The sequence below is a fragment of the Euleptes europaea genome, chromosome 15, assembly GCF_029931775.1.
Source record: "Euleptes europaea isolate rEulEur1 chromosome 15, rEulEur1.hap1, whole genome shotgun sequence".
Taxonomy (NCBI): domain Eukaryota; kingdom Metazoa; phylum Chordata; class Lepidosauria; order Squamata; family Sphaerodactylidae; genus Euleptes; species Euleptes europaea.
In genome coordinates, this window is record NC_079326.1 from 47,527,704 (window position 1) to 47,548,556 (window position 20,853).

Genomic DNA, 20,853 nt, shown 5'->3' on the forward strand with positions numbered 1-20,853 from the left:
TGTTCAATATATGTGTGTATGTTTGATTGATATGCCTAATTTAATAACTAATTTTGTTACAGAATTTGAAGTGGGATTGGGTTACAGTGGGTTAGAATGTGGACTCTTGCTTTTAAGGTTTTTTTTTGTTGCTATTACAGTTAATGTGTAGTATGTCTTTTCTGTTTGTTTTTCTGTTAGCTCACAATGTCTAAAAAAATCCATGGCGGGCCTGTTGTCGAGATGCAGGGGGATGAAATGACTCGCATTATATGGGACCTGATTAAGGAAAAACTCATCTTCCCCTACGTGGATCTGGAACTCCACAGGTATATGGAGTATCTGGAACATCTGACAAATCTTCCCAGTAGTAGGAAATTTGCCTTTTCTTTGTCAGATGATAATTCATGAACCTGATTCTGCCCTTGTTTCCCTCCCCCACCCCCATTCTTGGGGCCAATTCACACATCTCCATTGTTTTTTAAAGCATGCGTACTTTTAAATGTGTTGTTTAATAGAGGCAATGCTCCATGATTGTCTTCTCGCATTTTACACAGAGGTCATTTATGCTTGGTAATTAGTAGCACGTTAACGCAACCTTTTGTGTTTGCTCCGCCCCTGCTGCGAAGAATCCCCTCAAGGAACCATGCAAAATCACAGCTGCTTGTTAGCTATGCACAGGGCAGCTGGTAATGGCTATGCAAACAGGAACAAAGGAGCAGGCGATTGGGGGGGGTGAAATTTCTCCTTTTGTATCCGGACCATGAATAGGCATTTTAAAGGTTGCATTTTTAAAAAAAGCTTTGAGTGAGCATCAAAATTGACCCTGCATAAATGGCCAGATTCTCAAAACTATAGGTTGGATCTAGCTGGCTTTTTCACTCCCTCTCCCCTAATTCCCTTCCTTGCTCCACCCACATTCCACATGGCTTTTGTCCATGCAAGTCTCACGATCCCCATTGAAGCATTTTTGGTGGTCAAAGAGGATCCTCTCCTCCTGTTTTCACCAATGAAAAAGCTAGTTAGATCCAACCCTATATCCGTTGTCCACCTTCGTTAAATAGTACATTTCTTGCTCGGTGAGCACTTGGTGAATGCCTTGGAAGATAAACTTCCATATATCTGTTGGCCAGCCCCAACTCTAAGTCTCAGGAGCCGTGTAAATCAGGGATCCCCAACCTTTTTGAGCCTGGGGGTCATTTGGAGCTCTGACACTGCACGGTGGACGCAGCAGCAAAATGGCCGCCGGGGGAGGCAGAGCCAGCCACAAAATGATTGCCACAGCTTAACTTCAGTAACACAGTGTAGATCCTTGTGTTGTGGTGGCAGCAGCTGCAAAGGTTTCAAAAAAATCTGACCAGCCAACCAGAAGCCTTGTTGGGCAAAAGCCCTACCTGGACTCACCCACTCTATGACATGACACTCCATTGAAGTCCCCCCCCCTCCCCAAACCCCACCCTCCTCAGGTTCCACCCCCAAATTCTCCAGGTATTTCCCAACTGGGAGCTGGCAACCCTATGCAGTAGAGGAGCAAATGCCTGGGAGCTTTCAGCACAATCTCCTGCATGTCTACTCAGTAGTAAACCCCATTATGTTCAGTGGTACTTTCTCCCAGGTAAGTAAAGCAGAGGCTTGAAACTTTAGTCATTCCGCACTTCCGCTAGTCGTCAAGGCCATTGACAAAGAACCCCTGAAGGTATTTTTGGGAATCCAGCGAGAGCTTTTCATGGCATCTGATGTCTGGTTAACCCAGGAGTCTTTGGCCTTTCCCCCAATCCCAAAAACTCAGCAAGTCGCCTAACCAGGTGAACTAGTTTGCTCGAGCTGATGCTGCCAAAGCAGAATCAACCGTTGATAGCTCTGCTGATTATTGCCATGTATGCAATCACAAATGTAGGACCTTTGACACACTTCCATTCTTTAAACAGAAATGTTGGCATGCAGACATTTTTTAAAAAAAAATTAGCTTATGTCCACACATTTGCTTTGGGCTCTTAGCAGCAGCCAGTATTAGCTTCCCTTCCCAGAACTCCACATCGTTGCCCAATCCCATGCAAAGTAGCTTCCTTCTACTTAAGTCACGTACAAATTGCAGGCTCAATTGAAAATGCTTAAGTTGCATCATAGTTTGGCTATAGGGAATGACGTAGGGGTACAAAACAAGGAATCATTCGTTCAGAGGTGGACAAATGGCACCTCTTATTTTGGAACATTGCTTTTCAGTGAATTTTTCATTAAACATTTTGCAGGGGACAGTATATGAATCTGAGAGAAGTGGGACGCTTATGCTGTTTTTGTCCCATGCAGGTTTGCAAGGCCATTCTTTTCAAGTAGGCCTTTGGCTGCTAGTTTATAAGGGGGGATTTCCTAGAAGGCAAGTCACTGTAACTGGTGTCCCCACTCTTAAGTCCTTCTGAGCTGTCATGGTAATCAGGAAAGGCAGCATATAATAAATTTTTACTGAGTGTGTTGATTTCTCTCCACCTGCCTCCATGTTTTTAAAACATATTTCTCATCCCACGCTTCTAGGGCAGGGACATGCTTTCAATAACATTTTGGATAAGTTGTTCAGGCCCTAACAATGGTGTTTTTGGTGGCGGGGGGGTACAACTTGCAGCTATGACTTGGGTATAGAGAACCGCGACGCAACAGATGACAAAGTCACCGTGGAAGCCGCCGAAGCCATCAAGAAGTACAACGTAGGAATCAAATGTGCCACGATCACTCCCGATGAGAAGAGAGTAGAAGAATTCAAGTTGAAGCAGATGTGGAAATCTCCAAATGGGACCATCAGAAACATTCTGGGGGGCACAGTGTTCCGGGAAGCCATTATCTGCAAAAATATCCCACGTTTGGTATCCGGATGGGTGAAGCCCATCATCATTGGCCGTCATGCATTTGGAGACCAAGTGAGTACTTTGAGTTGTACCTTGTATGTATAGACGTATATTCATTTGTTTTCTGTGCCTCCTCTCCAGAGAACCTGCTTAAAGTGGCCATGGCTCAGTGGTAGAGCATCTGCTTGGCATGCAGAAGGCCCCAGGTTCAATTCTTGTTATTTCCAATCAGGATCACATAAACACATGAAGCTGCCTTATACTGAATCAGACCCTGGGTCCATCGAAGTCAGTATTGTCTACTCAGACCGACTCGGCTCTCCAGGTCTCAGGCAGAGGTCTTTCACATCACCTACCTGCCTAGTCCCTTTAACTTGAGATGCCAGGGATTGAACTTGGGACCACTGAACCACAGGTGATGAGAAAGACCTTTGCCTGAGACCCTGGAGAGCTGTTGCCAGTCTTAGACAATACCCACTGTGATGGACCAAGGATCTGATTCGGTATAAGGCAGCTTTGTGTGCATATGTGTTCAAGAGGCTAGAAAATAAAGCACAGTAAAATCATAACAGCATAATGATTTTAACATAAAAGCATTAAAATTCACTGCCATTAGAACCCCAGAGAATAAAAACCCTGTGTGTTTGGAGCTGCTGTTCTCATTGCTATCATACATCAGAAGTTTTTGTTTAAGATAAGGGAGAAGAGAATGCAAATAGAGCAGAGTTGTCTCAAAGCGTGGCTGTTAAGAAATTTCAAATTACAGATTTTAGATATGGTACCTTGTGATACACACCGTAGATAGCTGAGAAAATGTTGCAATCTAAATAGGTGGAGTAATGTGCAATTCTAGATCTGGTTGAAGGAAATGTTTTAAAGCAAGCGCTGTGATTCCCCACTTTGCCACCAACTAAGGGAGAAACATGGAAATCTGATATCACACAGGCATGACAACAGAATTCTAGCAGGATGGATGCAAATATGGTTTTTCTAGTTTGTACTGTCGTCCATAATCCTAAATCAAAGCTGCCCATTTTATTTGCTGTTCTTCTCTTGCAGTACCGAGCCACAGATTTTGTCGTTCCTGGCCCTGGAAAGGTAGAGATGACCTACACGCCAAAGAATGGAGGAAAACCTGTAACTTACACAATACATAACTTTGAAAGTAGGTATTTAAGGGGCTGTGAGCATCTTTTTGTACGTGTGAGAAAGAGAAAAGAGAAAACAGTTAAACTATGTCAGCCGTTGTACAAATAGCAATATTGGAACCCTTTCTAAGAAGGCCTAGGCGTCAAATGGGCATTGGACCCTAACCTTACACTAGGAGTAACTGGAGGCTGTCCACATCTCTCTTGAGTCTCTACACCCCACCCCAGTTGCTGACCAGGAAGCAGGGGTTGGATGCTGTGTGACAGCAGGCCTTGCTAGCCATCTACTCTGTGATATTGAGGATGCAGGGCTGCTGTTCTTCCTCAGAGTGGCTCTTCCATAAAGCTAGCTGCTGACCAGGACTACAGGAAGTATGTTTTGAATTCCTGGTTCTGTCAGCTGCAGCCACTGTGACAAGCTCCGTTTTTTCTTGTGCCAGCGGCCAGGGCGTAGCCTGAGAATCCAGATGATCCAAAACTGCCTTAATAGTTGCACAACTGGTTGTGAAACCAACTTCAGGGTTTGTGAAATCTACTTGGGTTGACATTTAATTTAAAAAGTGATACCCAGGATGGAGTTAAGGTGGCGTTTTCTTTCATTGTCTTACAGTGCAGTCCTAAACAATCCAGCGTGGTGAAGCGGTTAAGAGTGGTGGTTTGGAGCGGTGGATTCTAATCTGAAGAGCCGGGTTTGATTCCCCACTCCTCCACATGAGCAGCCGAGGCTAATCTGGTGAACCATGTTGGTTTCCCCTACACATGAAGCCGGCTGGGCGACCTTGGGCTAGTCACAGCTCTCTTAGAGCTATCTCAGCCCCACCTACCTCACAGGGTGTCTGTTGTGGGGAGGGGGAGGTGATAGTAAGCCGGTTTTATTCTTCCTTAAGTGGTAGAGAAAGTCGGCATATAAAAACCAACTCTTCTTCTAAGTTCATGGGTTTAGAAGGATGTAACTGCCTACAGTGGCACTGCATATTACACACATTTTTTAATCATTTTAAGTTCACTCTGTGAGAGAACATAATGGAGCTTGTGTTATTTCTAGAGCTTTTTTTTTTTTAAGCCAGTCCTTCCTTAAAAGAGTTCAGGCATACATGGTTTTTCGCTGCCCATTTTTATCACAACAACCCTGTGAGGTAGGTTAGGGATAGCCATCAATATCTTGACCTAATCATCCATTTAGCTTCTTGGCTGAGTGGAGATTTGGTGGCTCCTGTTCCAAAGAGGTTCAGGCTCGTGCTCGGTACAAAATTACTACCAGCTTCCTTATCCATCCAAAGGGGAGGCCAAGAATGTTTTTAGGCCGTGGAGGCAGATTTGTCTCAATAACTTCAGGCTACTCAACTCCTCCGGCATGGTTTGGGAAAGTTGCTAGGAGACTGTGCTTGTGTGTAGATTAACAGAGTTAACGTTGTCTGGCCAAACAAGAGGCTTCATTCATTAGAACCCCTGCCTCTGAATATTGGAAGGGGGGAGAATCGGTCTGCTATTTATGGCTTGTTGGCATTAGCATAGCTGTGTTAATGAACGTTTCATATTCAGTTGTGCAGGACAAAAATGACGGACGGCTTTAGTATGGTCCTTTAAAAGCTGTCTGGGGCACTGCTATTGTGTGCAATTAAGATTTGCATTCTGGCCGTGTCTCAACCGTGGCTGTGTCCCAACTGTGACAAGTGGAGGCTGGTGACTCGTTGGAAGCCGTTCAACCCAGTGAGGTTCTGGCCTTAATTCCCAGCTAACACCATTTCAGTCCTCTCAGCGCATTGTTTTTGCGCTTCAGCTACTTTTTAGAAACTTGAGGAAACCTCCAAAAATAATCCTTACAGAAACTTGTACGGTAGGACAGTATTATTTTCTCCCATGTTTCAAATGGAGGGGAGAGAGAACATTGGTTTGATCGAGAGTGGCTGACTTAAAAAAAATATATTATTAAGGGTACAGAAGGTGAAAGGGGAAGGGGAAACAGGGTATCCATCAAGAAATAGAGGAGAAAAAGAACACTTCCTCTTGAAAAAATTGGTCGAGCAGACTACGTTACGACTGTTGTATAATCTTTTGAGTTAGCTATTATCCGGGCGAAAATATAAGTACATTAAAAGAACAAACCTCTTACATTTCTTATTTCTTATCCAAACAGTTTTCCGCTCTAGACTAAAAAACACCAAAAATTGAACACTATATAACCATAAGAGAGTGGCTGACTTAAGGGTGCCCAGTAAGCTCCATTGCTGAAATGCTGAACTGAGAACTCACTCGTAACTCATTTTCTTAACGGTTTTATAGTGCATCGACGGGTCGTGCAAGCCAGCCAGAGGTTGTTTTGTTACCAGAGCAATTTTCTTTTATGAGACATTCAGTCATGAGACATTTCTGTCACGAGCCTGCTGAACTTAACAAATTATGGATATTAAATCGTTAAAACAAGTCTGTTGTGCTTCTCAGTGAAAGGTCCTGGTTAACTTGTAAAGGTCACCCCTCACCTTTGTTCCAGCAAGGCCCTTTATGTGGTCGAAATGTTTCATATACCACTTCCTCACAAAGAGATTTGTGAACACCAGTACTCCAGAATCAAGCCTGTGGTTCATAGAGCTGTATCTGAGCCGTTTGTAGTGTAGCGCTTAGAGGGCAGGATAAAGACCTGGGTTCAAATCCCCCTGTGTCGCGAGGTGGCGTAAGGCCAAAACACTCAGAACCCAATCTCCATGGTACATTTTATTAGGACCAACCAAATGACATCTAACGGTGTGCCAGCTTTCAAGTTCACTAGAGCCCTTTGTCAGGCTGGCTGTTATAAAAAATGTTTAAAAAGAGAGAGGAAAATTCATCAGGACATGACGATGAGACCTGGTCATGCTGCTGTGAATTATGCTGGCTTCAAGTTATACCCAGCTCTTTGGGGCAAGAGGCAATAAAACAGTTAAACTCCACAGGCATTAATAAATCCCAACAATTGTCACTAATTAGACTCTAAGCCAGTGATATGCCTTTTCAGGATGTGGGGCGTAGTGCTGGTCACCTTCTCTCAGCCTAGCCTACCTCACAGGATTGTTGTGAGGATAAAATGGAGGGATAAACCATGTGTGCCATGTTCAGCTCCTTGAAGGAAGGGAAGAAAAAAAAACCACAGTAAAAGTTTTTAAAAGACATTTCTCCGTTGGCATCAGCTTGGAATCTGCAGGGAGCGCCCTTTCAGGAACCAGTGTCTCCCATCATTGGATGATACTTGGCTTGGAGTGCCCTAAAACGGTGCCTGTTTGTTTACTTCATTTATTCTCCGCCTTTCTCTCTGGCGGGGACCCAAAGCAGCTTATATCTTTCTCCTCTCCTCCATTTTATCCTCACCACAACCCTGTGAGGCAGTTCAGGCTTGGAGGGTATGACTGGCCCAAGGTCACACAGCGAGCTTGAGCAGCAGACTGGAGATTTGTACTGGAGTCTCACAGATGTGAATTGGACACTAACCGCTACATCACAATGGCTGATGTTCATAATACTCCAACTTCTTATTAAGAGTATTCGGGGAGGGGCTGTGGCTCAGTGGTAGAGCATCTACTTGGCATGCAGAAGGTCCCAGGTTTAATCCCCGGCCTCTCCAGTTAAAGGGACTAGGCAAGTAGGTGATGGGAAAGACCCCTGCCTGAGACCCTGGAGAGTCGGTGCCGGTCTGAGTAGACAGTACTGACTTCGATGCACCAAGGGTCTGATTCAATATAAGGCAGCTTCATGTGTTCATGTGTCTAAGGGTGTGTGTCACATGGACTATTGTGCTGCTCAAAAAACAAAGTTTTATTGTACCTGAACCCTGTTTTACTTTGCTCTTTCTGTGGTATAGACTGTGGAGGTGTGGCTCTGGGAATGTTCAACCTTGACCAATCCATCAAGGACTTTGCTCACAGCTCCTTCCAGATGGCACTGTCTAAAAGTTGGCCTCTGTACATGAGCACCAAAAACACCATTTTGAAGAAATACGATGGCCGGTTTAAAGACATCTTTCAGGAGATCTATGAGAAGTAATCAATAACATTTTGTTATTTTATTTTCATTTTGCAGGTATAGCTGTGTTCAAGGAAATTATACCCTTTCTTGCTGATTTTTGAACAGTGCATTCTTGAATCTCAAAATCCTTCCCCCCCACCCCCAGGGCCAACCCTCTCCTTCATTTTATGCTCACAACAACCCTGTGAGGTGGGTTAGGCTGAGAGTAGATGACTGGCTCAAATTCATCCAGCAAGCTTTCATGGCAGAGAAGGGATTTGAACTTGGCTCCCCCAGATCCTAGTCTGACACTTTAACCGCTACACTACACTTGTGTTCAAGGGCTTTAGGGATTCAAAATAAGTTCATAATATGCACCAAGCATAAAAACAGGAAAAAAGATAGAACTCAAGGTCCTGGAACTCAGTCTGGTTCCCAAAACCTTTCTTTCTTTTCCTTAGTCTATTCCCTGGTACCAAGGACACCTTCGCCCACTTTCCCATAGGCAAAGAGCTCTTCAGCCTTCTCTTTTGCAATGTGAACATCAAGAGAGGCCTTGACAAAGCTATCCCTTTGTGGACTTCAGCTGCTCACTCCCCTGAGCTAGTCAGGGAGGAAAGGCAACATTTAAAGAGTGTTGTGCTAAAGCTTCTGTTTCAGTTCATGCTTCAGAAGAGCAGGTCTCCTTTGCTTATAGATGAAGACAGAGTTGACTTTTAGGGCATTAGGTGGCTGCCATTGCAATGTACTTTTTTCCTTGAGAGTAAGTCTCCAGCCCTTTTCGTTGCAGAGATATAAGGGGAAATATACAGGCAGTTTCTGTCCAGATTGCCTGAGAAAGAATGGGATGGGGAACAGGCCTGTACCTAATTCTTTGTTGTAGCTCATGTCATATTTCCCCCCCCCCTTTCCACTTTATGCAAGATGTGAGTTACTTTCCATTCTTCTTTTGGTCTGTACCTGTAATCGCTATGTTTTACATTCAGTTCTCTTTGTTCTCCAGGGAGTACAAGTCAAAATTTGAAGCCAAAAAGATCTGGTACGAGCATCGGCTCATAGACGACATGGTGGCGCAAGCACTGAAATCTGAGGGAGGGTTTATCTGGGCCTGCAAGAACTACGACGGTGATGTGCAGTCTGACTCAGTTGCACAAGGTATGGGCCACCCCTTTTATTACAACACTTTGGGAACCTGATTGGCCAGCCGACATTCCTGTGGCAATAGGTAGGCTGGCTATCAGAAGGACCTTGCAGGATCCTACAATTAAAATCCATCCAATCCAGTGTAACACTTTTAGTCTTAATAGAGCCAGGTTAATGGTCACAGGATTGTGGATGCCCCGTTCTAAACCTGAACAGCGCTTAAACAAATAACGTTTATTAAAAGGTGAGGGAATCAGCAAGGTCAGACTGGGAGCTTTAACAAACGGTATGAATAAAAATTATAACGGTAGTCACAAACTTTGGGCAAAAAGAGAAGAAAGTCTTCTAGCCACTTTTCCTCACAGTCACTGAGAAGCCACACTCTCAGGCCTGAAGGCACACTCCAGAAGATGGCTGCTTCTCTGCCAACTGCCTTTTTCAGTCCAGGCTGTCTGGTTTCCTCAGGAACCTCTTTAGAAATTGTCCACATCATCATGAGGAAAAACACCCTTGCCAACTTGGCTGCCCACTTAGAAGACTTGAAGAGGGGAGTGGGCATGTTCATGGAGGAGAGGGCTATCCATGGCTACTAGTCATGATGCATACCCATTCTCTCCAGGATCAGAGGAGCATGCCTATTATTTTGGGTGCGGTGAAACACAGGCAGGATGGTGCTGCTGCAGTCGTCTTGTTTGGGGGCTTCCTAGAGGCACCTGGTTGGCCACTGTGTGAACCGACTGCTGGACTTGATGGGCCTCGGTCTGATCCAGCATGGCCTTTCTTATGTTCTTACCTCAGCTTCTTCTCTGGCTACTACTCACTCTTGGAGTTTTTTTCCTTCCTCCCCCTGCCCTGCTGCCAGGCAACCACCCACCTGGCCTCCTCCAAAGGAAGCGCCTCCCTCTAGAGGTCAGAGTTTCCAGGCTAGAGACAACTATGCAGGTGAAAACAGGCAGCCCCCTTTTTAATAATAGATAAATATTGGAAAGAAGACACGATCCCAGATGTGGCTGAATGGATCAGTACACTATTTGATTTTGCTTTGATGTGTTTGGTAAAATTGATGTGTTTGATAAAAAGAAACTCGACAGATGATTTTAAGCTGAGATGGCAACCTTTATATGAAAGATATTCATCTAATCTTAACCTTGGTTTTTTAGAAGACATAGACTGACAAATGGAAATATAGAATAGGTAGAATTAAACAAACCTCATGGATATAATATAGAGTACATAAAGTAAAACAATATAATGTCAGATAAAAAGGTAAAGGTCCCCTGTGCAAGCACCAGGTCATTCCTGACCCATGGGGTGACGTCACATCCCGACGTTTACGAGGCAGACTTTGTTTATGGGGCAGTTTGCCAGTGCCTTCCCCAGTCATCTTCCCTTTACCCCCAACAAGCTGGGTACTCATTTTACCGACTTTGGAAGGATGGGAGGCTGAGTCAACCTTGAGCCAGCTACCTGAAACCAACTTCCGTTGGAATCGAACTTAGGTGAGCAGAGCTTTTGATTGCAGTACTGCAGTTTACCACTCTGCACCACGGGGCTCCTATAATGTCAGATAGTAGACTAGAAAATATCAAATAAATACCTTTAACTTTCTGATATATTCTTAATCCTTTGACAATAACTCAGAGGAGATAACGACTGACGAAGGGTGCTATATGTTTGTATGTAATGTTTTAGTATTATTTGGACACAGATACAAAATCTTCATTATCATTTCCCTACCCTTTCCCCTTTTTCTTTCTGTACCCCAATTATAAAAATTTATTTTAAAAAAATAATAGGTAAATATTTTTTAACAAGGCTTGCACCAGTACTGTGTTTCCAGCCAATCAGACGCCTCTGAGACGATCACAAGCAGGGAATAATGGAACCTCCACGTTGAGAGGCAATCTGTTTGGGCCCTCCCCTCTCCCATAATGTGTTAATAAAGGCTGTTAAGAAATTGGTAGTTTTTGTTTTCTTTAGCTGTGGCAGATTTTTGTGCAGAGATCAGAATTTCAGTGAAAGGCATCTCCCACTTTTTTTCCCCTGTCCAGGTTATGGCTCCCTGGGAATGATGACCAGCGTCCTGATATGTCCAGATGGCAAAACAGTGGAAGCCGAAGCTGCGCATGGCACAGTCACCCGCCATTATCGCATGCACCAGAAAGGCCAAGAAACGTCCACCAACCCTATTGGTATGATAACTTCCTGCTTTGTCAGTAATATTGAGCATCTACACGAAATGCTGAAGCTTGCTTCCTGTACCTTCTTTCTTCTTGCTCTCCTCTTCATGGATTGCGGAAGCGGTCCTCCACTGCGGAATGCACTTTCTCTGGCACTAGGCACTTCCGCTCATGGAAGACAAAGGTCTTTCAAGGAGCAGAAAAGTACCTAGTGTGAGAGGAACACGCTTCACAGTGGAAGACCACTTCCACCACAGATAAAGGGGAGCGCAAGAGAAAAGAAGCCATAGAATCCAAGCCACGGACCGGCCGAACTGTCACGGCATATCCCCAAGGAACTCTGGAAACAATAGTTCTTTGTTAAGGCCTCATGTATTAGCATGGAACGTTGTACCCTTATGAACAGGACTGTGCTGTTGGTGGCGCAGACGTGCCCAAGAAGTACGAGAAAATGAATTCTGCGCTTAGGAGGGATTCTTCCAATTGTAAGCACTCCCCAAACATATTATGAAATGTTGCACAGAGGGAATTATTGTCATTTAGTGGATGGAATCCAGAACTGAACAAGCCATAGATTACTTCCATGGAATCATGACACACGCTGTTACTCACTGTGATACCATCCACGGATCCCTGGCAATGAACTTTCTAAATAGACACCTGGAGATATCAAAGCACCATCTCCAGCTGAATCCAGAGTAAGAATGCATCAAATGTTCAGGATACAACAATTAGCATAATTAAGAGATGATAGTTGGTTTTTATATGCCGACTTTCTCTACCACTTAAGGAAGACTCAAACTGGCTTACAATCACCTTTCCCCACAACAGACACCTTGTGAGGTAGGTGTGGCTGAGAGAGCTCTAAGAGAGCTGAGACTAGCCCAAGGTCACCCAACTTGTGTCATGTGTAGGAGTGGGGAAACAAATCCAGTTCACCAGATTAGCCTCCGCTGCTAGAGTCCACCACTCCAAACCACTGCTCTTAACCACTACACCATGCTGGCTCTAGTTATTGATCTAGTTATATTGTGTGACTAATTAAAACTATATGTTTTATACAATGCTTAATATTTAGAATTAATTAACATATACAATTAGATTCTTGTAGGCTATCCGGGCTGTGTGACCGTGGTCTTGGTATTTTCTTTCCTGACGTTTCGCCAGCAGCTGTGGCAGGCATCTTCAGAGGAGTAACACTGAAGGACGGTGTCTCTCTGAAGATGCCTGCCACAGCTGCTGGATGGTGTTACTCCTCTGAAGATGCCTGCCACAGCTGCTGGCGAAAAGTCAGGAAAGAAAATACCAAGACCACGGTCACACAGCCCGGATAGCCTACAAGAACCAATGAACTCTGACCGTGAAAGCTTTCGACAATATATACAATTAGAGTTAAACACAGAAAGATAGAATATATAAGGTATTATTTTCTCAGAAATATAATATCTAAAACGTATAAGGAGTGATGTCAAGTTATGCAGGGGTAGCTCAGAAAAAAGGGAAGCATGAAAGTAACTATAATATTTCAGGTTAAAAGTAGATTTTGTAGTAAATTCAGTTAGGTTATCAATATTTCACACTTGTATGTTACAAGTCTGTATTTTGGGGGTGTTTTCTATTTTGTACTTTTTATGTTTTTTATTCTGTCTCTGTTAGCAAATAATAATAAAAACAAGTTTAAAATAAAAATAAATGTTCAGGATACACAAGAAGAAGCAGTAATAAAACTAAGATAATGTTTTAGGAAAGGGGATTCCCAGATATCAAGACCTGCAGGGAGGCTGAAAACAACCCAGTATGGGGAAGGGCTAAGTGAGTCATTTGCTTGGTCTGCGGGTGAATTCAAAATCAGGTTATTACATAGGGGAGAAACTAGCCTGCACATTCATTTGTTATTTCCATGGTGGGCTGACCTTTCTTTCTCTCCCTCCCCCCCTTTGCCAGCCTCTATCTTTGCCTGGACCAGAGGTCTCGCTCACAGAGCAAAATTAGATAACAACACAGAGCTCCAGAAATTTGCCACCACCCTGGAGGAAGTCTGCGTAGAGACGATCGAGGCCGGCTTCATGACGAAAGATCTGTCCGCTTGCATTAAAGGCCTTCCCAAGTAAGTATGCAGGGCTGAGAGGGATATGAAAACAGCTGGCATTTTAAAGGTCAGGAGGAAAACTAAAGCTGTTTCAAAGGAGTCTGGTCGGTTAATACATAAAAATATCATCAGGAACTTTTGGTTATAAATTGCCTCACTCGGTGTCTGTTGAATTACGAAGTGGGAAGTCATAGGTTTTTTCCCGGGAATTACAACACAATTCTTTCCCTGTGCTAAGAGCAATATTGACTTGCATATTCTTGTACTGATACTTTCATAGTTTGGACTGCTATGGTTTGTTAAGCTTTCCCCCCTCTTTACCATTCGGCTTCAAACAGAAATTTCCCTGCATCAGTAAGATACAGTCTCTGTTTTACTAAAAAAAATAATAACTTGGATTTTGTGTGCTTGTCTATGTAGCTTTCTGTTTCCCTGGTATGAAGGCCTACCTTTCTTTTATCTCCCTCCTCTGTCTCCACCCCCCCCCCCAAAAAAACCTAATGAAAGTTAGATCCAGTTTTGCAGCTTTTCCAGGAATGCATGAGAATTTGCTTTAGGCTATTTGGCTGCCAATAAATTATTCATGAAGCCAATGTCTAGGCATTCCCAAGACCAGAATGCTTGTCCAGAGATGCAAAAATTCAATATGAACTGAATCAAAAGGTAGAATCATATAGTTGGAAGGGGTCACCAGGGTAATCTAGTCCAACCCCCCGCACACTGCAGGAAATTCCAAACTACCTCCCCCCCACACCCCCAGTGACCCCTACTCCATGCCCAGAAGATGGCCAAGGTGCCCTCCCTCTCATGATCTGCCTAAGGTCATAGAATCAGCATTGCTGACAGATGGCCATCTAGCCTCTGCTTAAAAAACTCCAGGGAAGGAGAGCTTACCACCCAAGGAAGCCTGTTCCACTGAGGAACCGCTCTGTTAGAAAATTCTTCCTAATGTCTAGATGGAAACTCTTTGCTTCTGCTAGACGGTGCCACCCTAAGTTATGCCCTTCTGAGCTGCAATGGACTAAGAGAGGTGTAACTCTGTTTTAAGTTGGCACTGTTAATCTTCTTAAGGCTGCAAATCCACCCAGGAGCCTTGAGCTTGAGCTTGGAGGGTTTTAAGAGGGGAGTGGACTTATTCGTGGAGGAGAGGGGTATTTGTGGCTATTAGTTAGAATGGATACTAGTCATGCCGCATACCTATTCTCTCTAGTATCAGAGGAGCATGCCTATTATTTTGGGTGTGATGGAACACAGGCAGGATGATGCTGCTGCAGTCATCTTATTTGGGGGCTTCCTAGAGGCACCTGGTTGGCCACTGTGTGAACAGACTGCTGGACTTGTTGGGCCTTGGTCTGATCCAGCAGGGCCTTTCTTATGAGCTGTAGGGTTGATGTGAATGCTCCTGAAAAGAGGCTTTTTAAGACCATAAGAGCCCTGCTGGATCAGACCAGTGGTCCATCTAGTCCAGCATCCTGTCTCACACAGTGGCCAAACACTGAGTCTGGATGGCCAACAACAGGGCATAGAGGCTGAGGCCTTTTCCTGATGTTATGGCCTAGCACTGGAATTCAGAGGTTTACTGCCTCTGAATGTGGAGGTTCCCGTTAATAACCATGGCCAGTAGCCACTGATAGACCTCTCCTCCATGAATCTGTCCAGTCCCCTTTTAAAGTGGCCTATGCTTGGGGTCATGGCCACATCCTCTGTCAGCAAATTCCCCATTTTAATCACTTGTTGAGTTAAGAAGTATTTCCTGACGCCTATCCTGAATCTACTGACCATCAATTTCATTGGATGCCCTTGAGTTCCAGTATCTTGGAGGAGGGAGAAAAAGTTATCGCCGTCCACTGTCTCTGCCCTTGTGCATAATTTTATCAACCTCTATCATGTCCCTCCTTAGTCGTCTCTTTTCTAAATGGAGAAGTCCCAGACTCTTCAGCCTTTCCTCATAGACTGCTGCTAGTTTGTATGTTCTGAGGAAAATTTTGAGCCTTAAATTCTCCTGTCGTACTCCGGCAGGAGTGTAGCGTGCAGGCAGGAACCAGGCCGAAGGCTTGGCCTCTGGTTTCAACAACAGCAATTGGAGTGCTGTGCCGACCAGAGCCTGACGCAGGCTTTTCTCTTCCCAGGGATCAGGCTAGCCTAAGGTAATTAGCAGACAAAGCACTTACCAGCTGTATCTCCTTGTTTCTCCGATCAGACTGCAGTTTGCACGCCGGTGTGAACTGAGATAGCTTCAGTTGCTTGGAGCTCCTGTTTGCGTCTCAGTCACTGGCCTTTTATTAGCCTATCAGTTCCAGCTTATTCCACTCCATCCTGATTAGGCTTAATTGTCTCCTTTCTCTCTCTCAAGGCCCACCTGGCATTTTGCCTTCTTTCTCTTAATTGAAGCCGGGCCCTGATTCTCTGCTTCTCAGCCGCTTGGGAGAACTTGCAAGCGAGGAGTCCTGCTGCCCCTTCTGCTGCTCTGTTTGCTGCCAGAAAGAGCAGCCCTCATCTCCTGTCGTGGGTCCTGGTGGCTCTAATGCCTGCTCCTGCTGTTCCAGTGCGGTCCTTGGAGGACCGCACCCAGGTTCCCACTCCTCTTCCTCAGAGGAGGACGACAGCTCGGGCTGGCCTACGACATCTCCATACTCCCATGAGGGCATTCAACAGCAGCAAAAATTGTACCAGGTGCTCCAAAGCCTGCACTGAGAAAAGGCCAGTTCCATATAACCTGCGTGAACTGTGCAAAAACTTTCCTCGTGGCTTCCTGTTTTGCTAGTTTGGGGGGATATTCCTGAACTTGATGCAATCTCAGCATTGACACCTTCTGTGTTTCTTTCCCCATCTCAGTGTGCAGCGCTCCGACTACTTGAACACATTTGAGTTCCTGGACAAACTTGCCGAAAACCTGAAGGCGAAGCTTTAAAGAGCTGGTCTCGACAGCTGCTCAGAGAAAGAAGGTTGCCTGCCAGACAAATGAATGAGTCCCTCTGCCGTGTGGCGTAACACTGCACGGACTGAGGAGAAATCAAGCTGAAAATAGAAACGTACCTGGACTCTCTCACCCCTTAGGCTCCCAAGTGATTTATTGTTGTTGTTTTTAAGGCTGATGGAGCAGCAACAGATTAAACTGTTGGTCCACCTGACAGTCAAACTCTTCCCTTCTCCAGTTTTTACAGTGAAGCTGTTTTGTTTTGGGTTTTTTTTAAGTATAAGAAGTTGCAGACTCCTGCAGTGTTCACTGGCTCCAGGTCACCCACCGATGGACCACCGTAGCAATGGAAAATACTTTTTTCACACCTTCCAGTGAATTTTGCAAACAGAATCAAATCCGACTAAAAGGGGTGGGGAGTACTTATTCTCAGAAGCGTCCAGAAAGATAAGGTCCAGTCCTTTTCTGTCATCATGTCTTATGCCTGTGCTGAAAAAAGGAAATTTCCCTTTTCTCTTCAGCTGTATGTCAGTCAAGGTGCAATTACTCAAATCTGTTTCTCATTAGCCGTCTGAACAAGGTTATCGAGTTCAAAATAAATTACTGATTCCCACTCCTGTCTCTCCTGTTGTCTCTGAGTTGCACAGAAACAAAATACCATCAGGTAGGATTCTCTGCCCAGCATCATTCTGCCACTTGTACAGGTGTGCAAGAAGAAGAAGGAGAGCTGGTTTTTATATGCCGACTTTCTCTACCACTTAAGGAATAATCAAACTGGCTTACAATCACCTTCCCTTCCCCTCCCCACCACAGACACCCTGTGAGGGAGGTGGGGCTTCATGTGTAGGAGTGGGGAAACAAATCCAGTTCACCAGATTAGCATCTGCCGCTCATGTGGAGGAGTGGGGAATCAAACCTGGTTCTCCAGGTTAGAGTCTACCACTCCAAACCACCACTTTTAACCACTACACCATGCTGTCAAGAGAAGGGGTGGTTAATTGGCAAGCCGGTCAGTGCTTTCTGTGGAATTCGAGTGGGGGAATCAAATACTTGCCTGATGGCAAGTCCTGCAAGAAAAGGGGGAGGGGCTGTGGAGCCTTGGTGAAGCATCTGTTTTGCATGTAGAAGCTACCAGCATCACTCTCCAGTTAAAGGGAGCAAATAGCAGATTACATGAAAAACCTCCACCTGAGACCCTGGAGAGCCACTGGCGGTCTGAGGAGACTATATTGACCTATGTGCTCAAGGGCTGCAATGTCACCCTAGAAGAAGTCCTCTGAAGTAACTGTAGCCCCCGGGAAAATGGAGAAACTTGACCTCTCGGCTGAGTGCCCAGACCTTTCTCAGTGTCCGGTGCTGACCTTCCCCACACCCCTGGCTTCAGTTGCCCATCTGTTCAATGGGAATGACTTTATGAATGAGTTACTTTATGAGTAAGGCTGAGAGCGAGAGACTGTCCCAGCTGAGATAATACAAAATAGAGACAACAATAAGTTAACTCTAAATGACTGAAAGACCACATGTGGGGAAAATCAACTTTCTTAACATTTCTGAAGCATAATAAAATAAAAAGACTTGTATTTTACCTGCCTGGCTGAAAATGCATCTTTAATAACTATGCACAAATCTTAGAAAGCATGGATACATGGGAATAATCTGTTGACAGTTTTAGGCAGAATACTGAAAAGAAATATGAAAAGGTATCTTGTTAAAGATTCCTGTACTTAGAAAGAGCCTTGACATTCCCCTCCTGGGAATGGGTCCAAGATTGAACATCTTGGCACAGCCTGCCAGAGTGTGCCAGAGACTGGACACGACGCAGGGCCGGATTTAGGTTTGATGAGGCCCTAAGCTATTGAAGGTAATGGGCCCTTTATATGTCCAGCTGTCCTTTGTCAACAACAAATTGTCACAGTTTTTTGTATTGAATATATGCTGTATGGTAATTTATGGACCTAATAGGTATCTAAAGCCATTTGCACATAACAAAATATGTATTTTATCAAAGTAATTGTTGAACTGAAATACAATTACTTACATCATAGGAGCCTACACAACACAAAACACTGTTTCTGTATGTAGGTTTTATTTTATTTGTTTTTTTATCTTATATTTTGGAAATGTACATCCAGGGTTTTTTTTCTTTTAAATTTTTTTGGGGGGCAAGAGAGTGGGGCCCTAAGCTATAGCTTGTTTAGCTTATACGTAAATCCGGCACTGCACAGCAGTCTTGACACACAACACCAATCCAAGCTAATAGCTTTATAGATCTCTCTGCAGCCTGAGAATTTTATCTTTTCACCCAATCAGGATTTAGTGATGCAGGCTCAAAGGCCGTTTAGTGATGCAGGCTCAAAGGCTTTTTCTTCGAGGTCACCCTGCCAACTTCTTCGGGGCTTTGCCTTGATTATGCAGGCATTTTCATGTGGAAGGAAGATTAATGAAGGGAGAAGAGAAATACAAAAAGCTGTAGAGAGGGTTGCCAGCTCTGGGTTGGGGAAAACCTGGAGAAATTGAGGGTGGAGCCTTAGGAGGGTGGGGTTTAGGGAGGGGAGGGACCTCGATGGGGCATAATGTCATGGAGTCCACCTTCCAAAGTGGCCATTTTGTCCAGGTGAACTGATCTCTGTCACCTGGAGATGAGTTGTAATAGCGGGAGATCTCCAGCCACCACCTGGAGTCTGGCAACCCTAGCTGGAAACAGGATGACAGATTCCTTATCTGAACTCCATCCTCCTATGACACGGGGGGTTCAGAGCCAGGCAGTGCCAAGGCAAATGTTTGGGCCTCAGGTGTACTTTCCCCCTGGCAATTACAAAACAGTATAACATACCTAGCTCATGCCCAGTCTTACATAAACTGAAGTGCTTCAGAGCACATTGTTTTCAGTGGGCTTGGAATAGGGTTGACAGGTACCCCCCCGGCTACTGGCTGGGTATGGGGCGAGGGGTTGGGTGTAGGGCTGCCAACCACCAGGTACTAGCTTGATGTCTCCTGCTATTACCACTGGTCTCCAGCCAATAGAGATCAGTTCCCCTGGAGAAAATGCCCACTTTGGCAATTGGACTCTATGGCATTGAAGTCCCTCCCCTCCCCAAACCCCACCCTCCTCAGGCTCCACCCCAAAAACCTCCCGCTGGTGGTGAAGAGGGATCTGGCTACCCTAGTTGGGTGGCCAGATCCAGGTTGGGAAACTCCTGGAGATTTGAGGATGGAGCCTGGGATGGACAGGGACCTCAGTGGGGTGCAATGCCATAGAGTCCACCCTCCAAAGCATCCATTTTCTCCAGGGGAACTGATCTCTGTAGTCCGGAGATGAGCTGTAATTCTGGGGGGTCCTCAGGTCCCACCTAGAGGCTGGCATCCCTATCTTGGAAGCTCGGCTATAGCATGGCCCTCAGGTGTCTTCTGGAACTTCTCAACTGCCTGCATTTTTCCTCTTGCCCTAGGGTTGCCAGGTCCCTCTTTGCCATCAGCAGGAGGTTTCTGGGGCAGAGTCTAAGGAGGGTGGAGTTTGGGGAGGGGAGGGACTTCAATACCATCGAGTGCAATTGCCAAAGTGGCCATTTTCTCCAATTGAACTGATCTCTAGTGGCTGGAGATCAGTGTAATAGCAGGGGATCTCCAGCTTGTACCTGGAGTAGGGTTGCCAGGTCCCTCTTCTCAACCGGCGGGAGATGTTGGGGGCAGGGCCTGAAGAGGGTGGGGTTTGGGGAGGGGAGGGACTTCAATGCCATAGAGTTCAATTGCCAAAGCAGCCATTTTTCTCCAGGTGATCTGATCTCTATCGGCTGGAGATCAGTTGAATTAGCAGGAGATCTCCTGCTACTACCTGGCAGTTGGCAACCCTAACCTGGAGGTTGGAACCCCTATCTTGCCCCCTTTTGATTTAAGTGATTCATAACACAAAGGGATACATCCACCATAGGAAGTGATAGGCCAGGGACCAGGTCTTCATTATCAGCCAGCTGTCAGTGTTTAGAGTAAACCATTTAGCTGTGAAATCCAACGCCTGGGCATGTAAACAGATCACTTGCAGTCTGGGCCAGGAGCACAACCCAAGCTGGCTGTTTTTCTCTTTCTCCAAATTTCAGTTCTGCAGCACAGTGTTTCTAAGCAACAGATAAAATGCTTCATTCTTGTGCTTCTCCTGAACAGGAGCGTCGCTCCCATTAGCAGCACAAGCCAGAAGAGAGGAACATCATCATCTGTTTCTGGACTAAATGCTTTTCCAGCGATACTCAGCCAGAGGATTTCCAGAGCCTGTGCACCTTTTTTAATGCCCATTGCGTAGGAAGCCTCAAAGGTAAGGAGACTATTTAATCTATTACACACTATGCTATTCATATTTCATGCTCTTTTTTTGTTTGTTTGGTCTTTCTGCCAATGGATCTGCTTTCTTACTGAAAGGTAAGCTGTGATTTTCCCGTTTTACTTTCCAAATACATACATTCCCTTTAGTAATGAATAAGATACTCATGGATTTAGAACGAAGGGACCATCTTGAACGATGTGGGGATGCCAGAAGGAAATGTGCACCCTCCTTCTGGGGACAGAGCACCCCATCTTTCCCAGTGCTCCCAGA

At 45.1% G+C, this 20,853-nt stretch overlaps 1 protein-coding gene across 1 annotated transcript; it reads left to right on the top strand.

The window, feature by feature from the left end:
* The first annotated feature begins 181 nt into the window (after nt 1-181).
* On the top strand, nt 182-16,262 carry IDH1 (isocitrate dehydrogenase (NADP(+)) 1). The gene is made up of 8 exons (XM_056861108.1): nt 182-308; nt 2,597-2,888; nt 3,876-3,981; nt 7,797-7,974; nt 8,943-9,094; nt 11,134-11,274; nt 13,207-13,369; nt 16,187-16,262. The coding sequence occupies exons 1-8, from the start codon at nt 187-189 to the stop codon at nt 16,260-16,262; spliced, it is 1,230 nt and encodes a 409-aa protein (XP_056717086.1). The 5' UTR covers nt 182-186.
* Nucleotides 16,263-20,853: the final 4,591 nt, after the last annotated feature.

What these genes read in the sequence shown, in the direction of transcription:
- IDH1 (XM_056861108.1), top strand. Translation starts at nt 187, where the DNA reads ATGTCTAAAAAAATCCATGGCGGGCCTGTTGTCGAGATGCAGGGGGAT. An exon ending in AACGTCCACCAACCCTATTG is followed by an intron (nt 11,275 to 13,206) that starts GTATGATAACTT and finishes CCCCTTTGCCAG; the next exon opens with CCTCTATCTTTGCCTGGACC. An exon ending in TGCATTAAAGGCCTTCCCAA is followed by an intron (nt 13,370 to 16,186) that starts GTAAGTATGCAG and finishes TCCCCATCTCAG; the next exon opens with TGTGCAGCGCTCCGACTACT.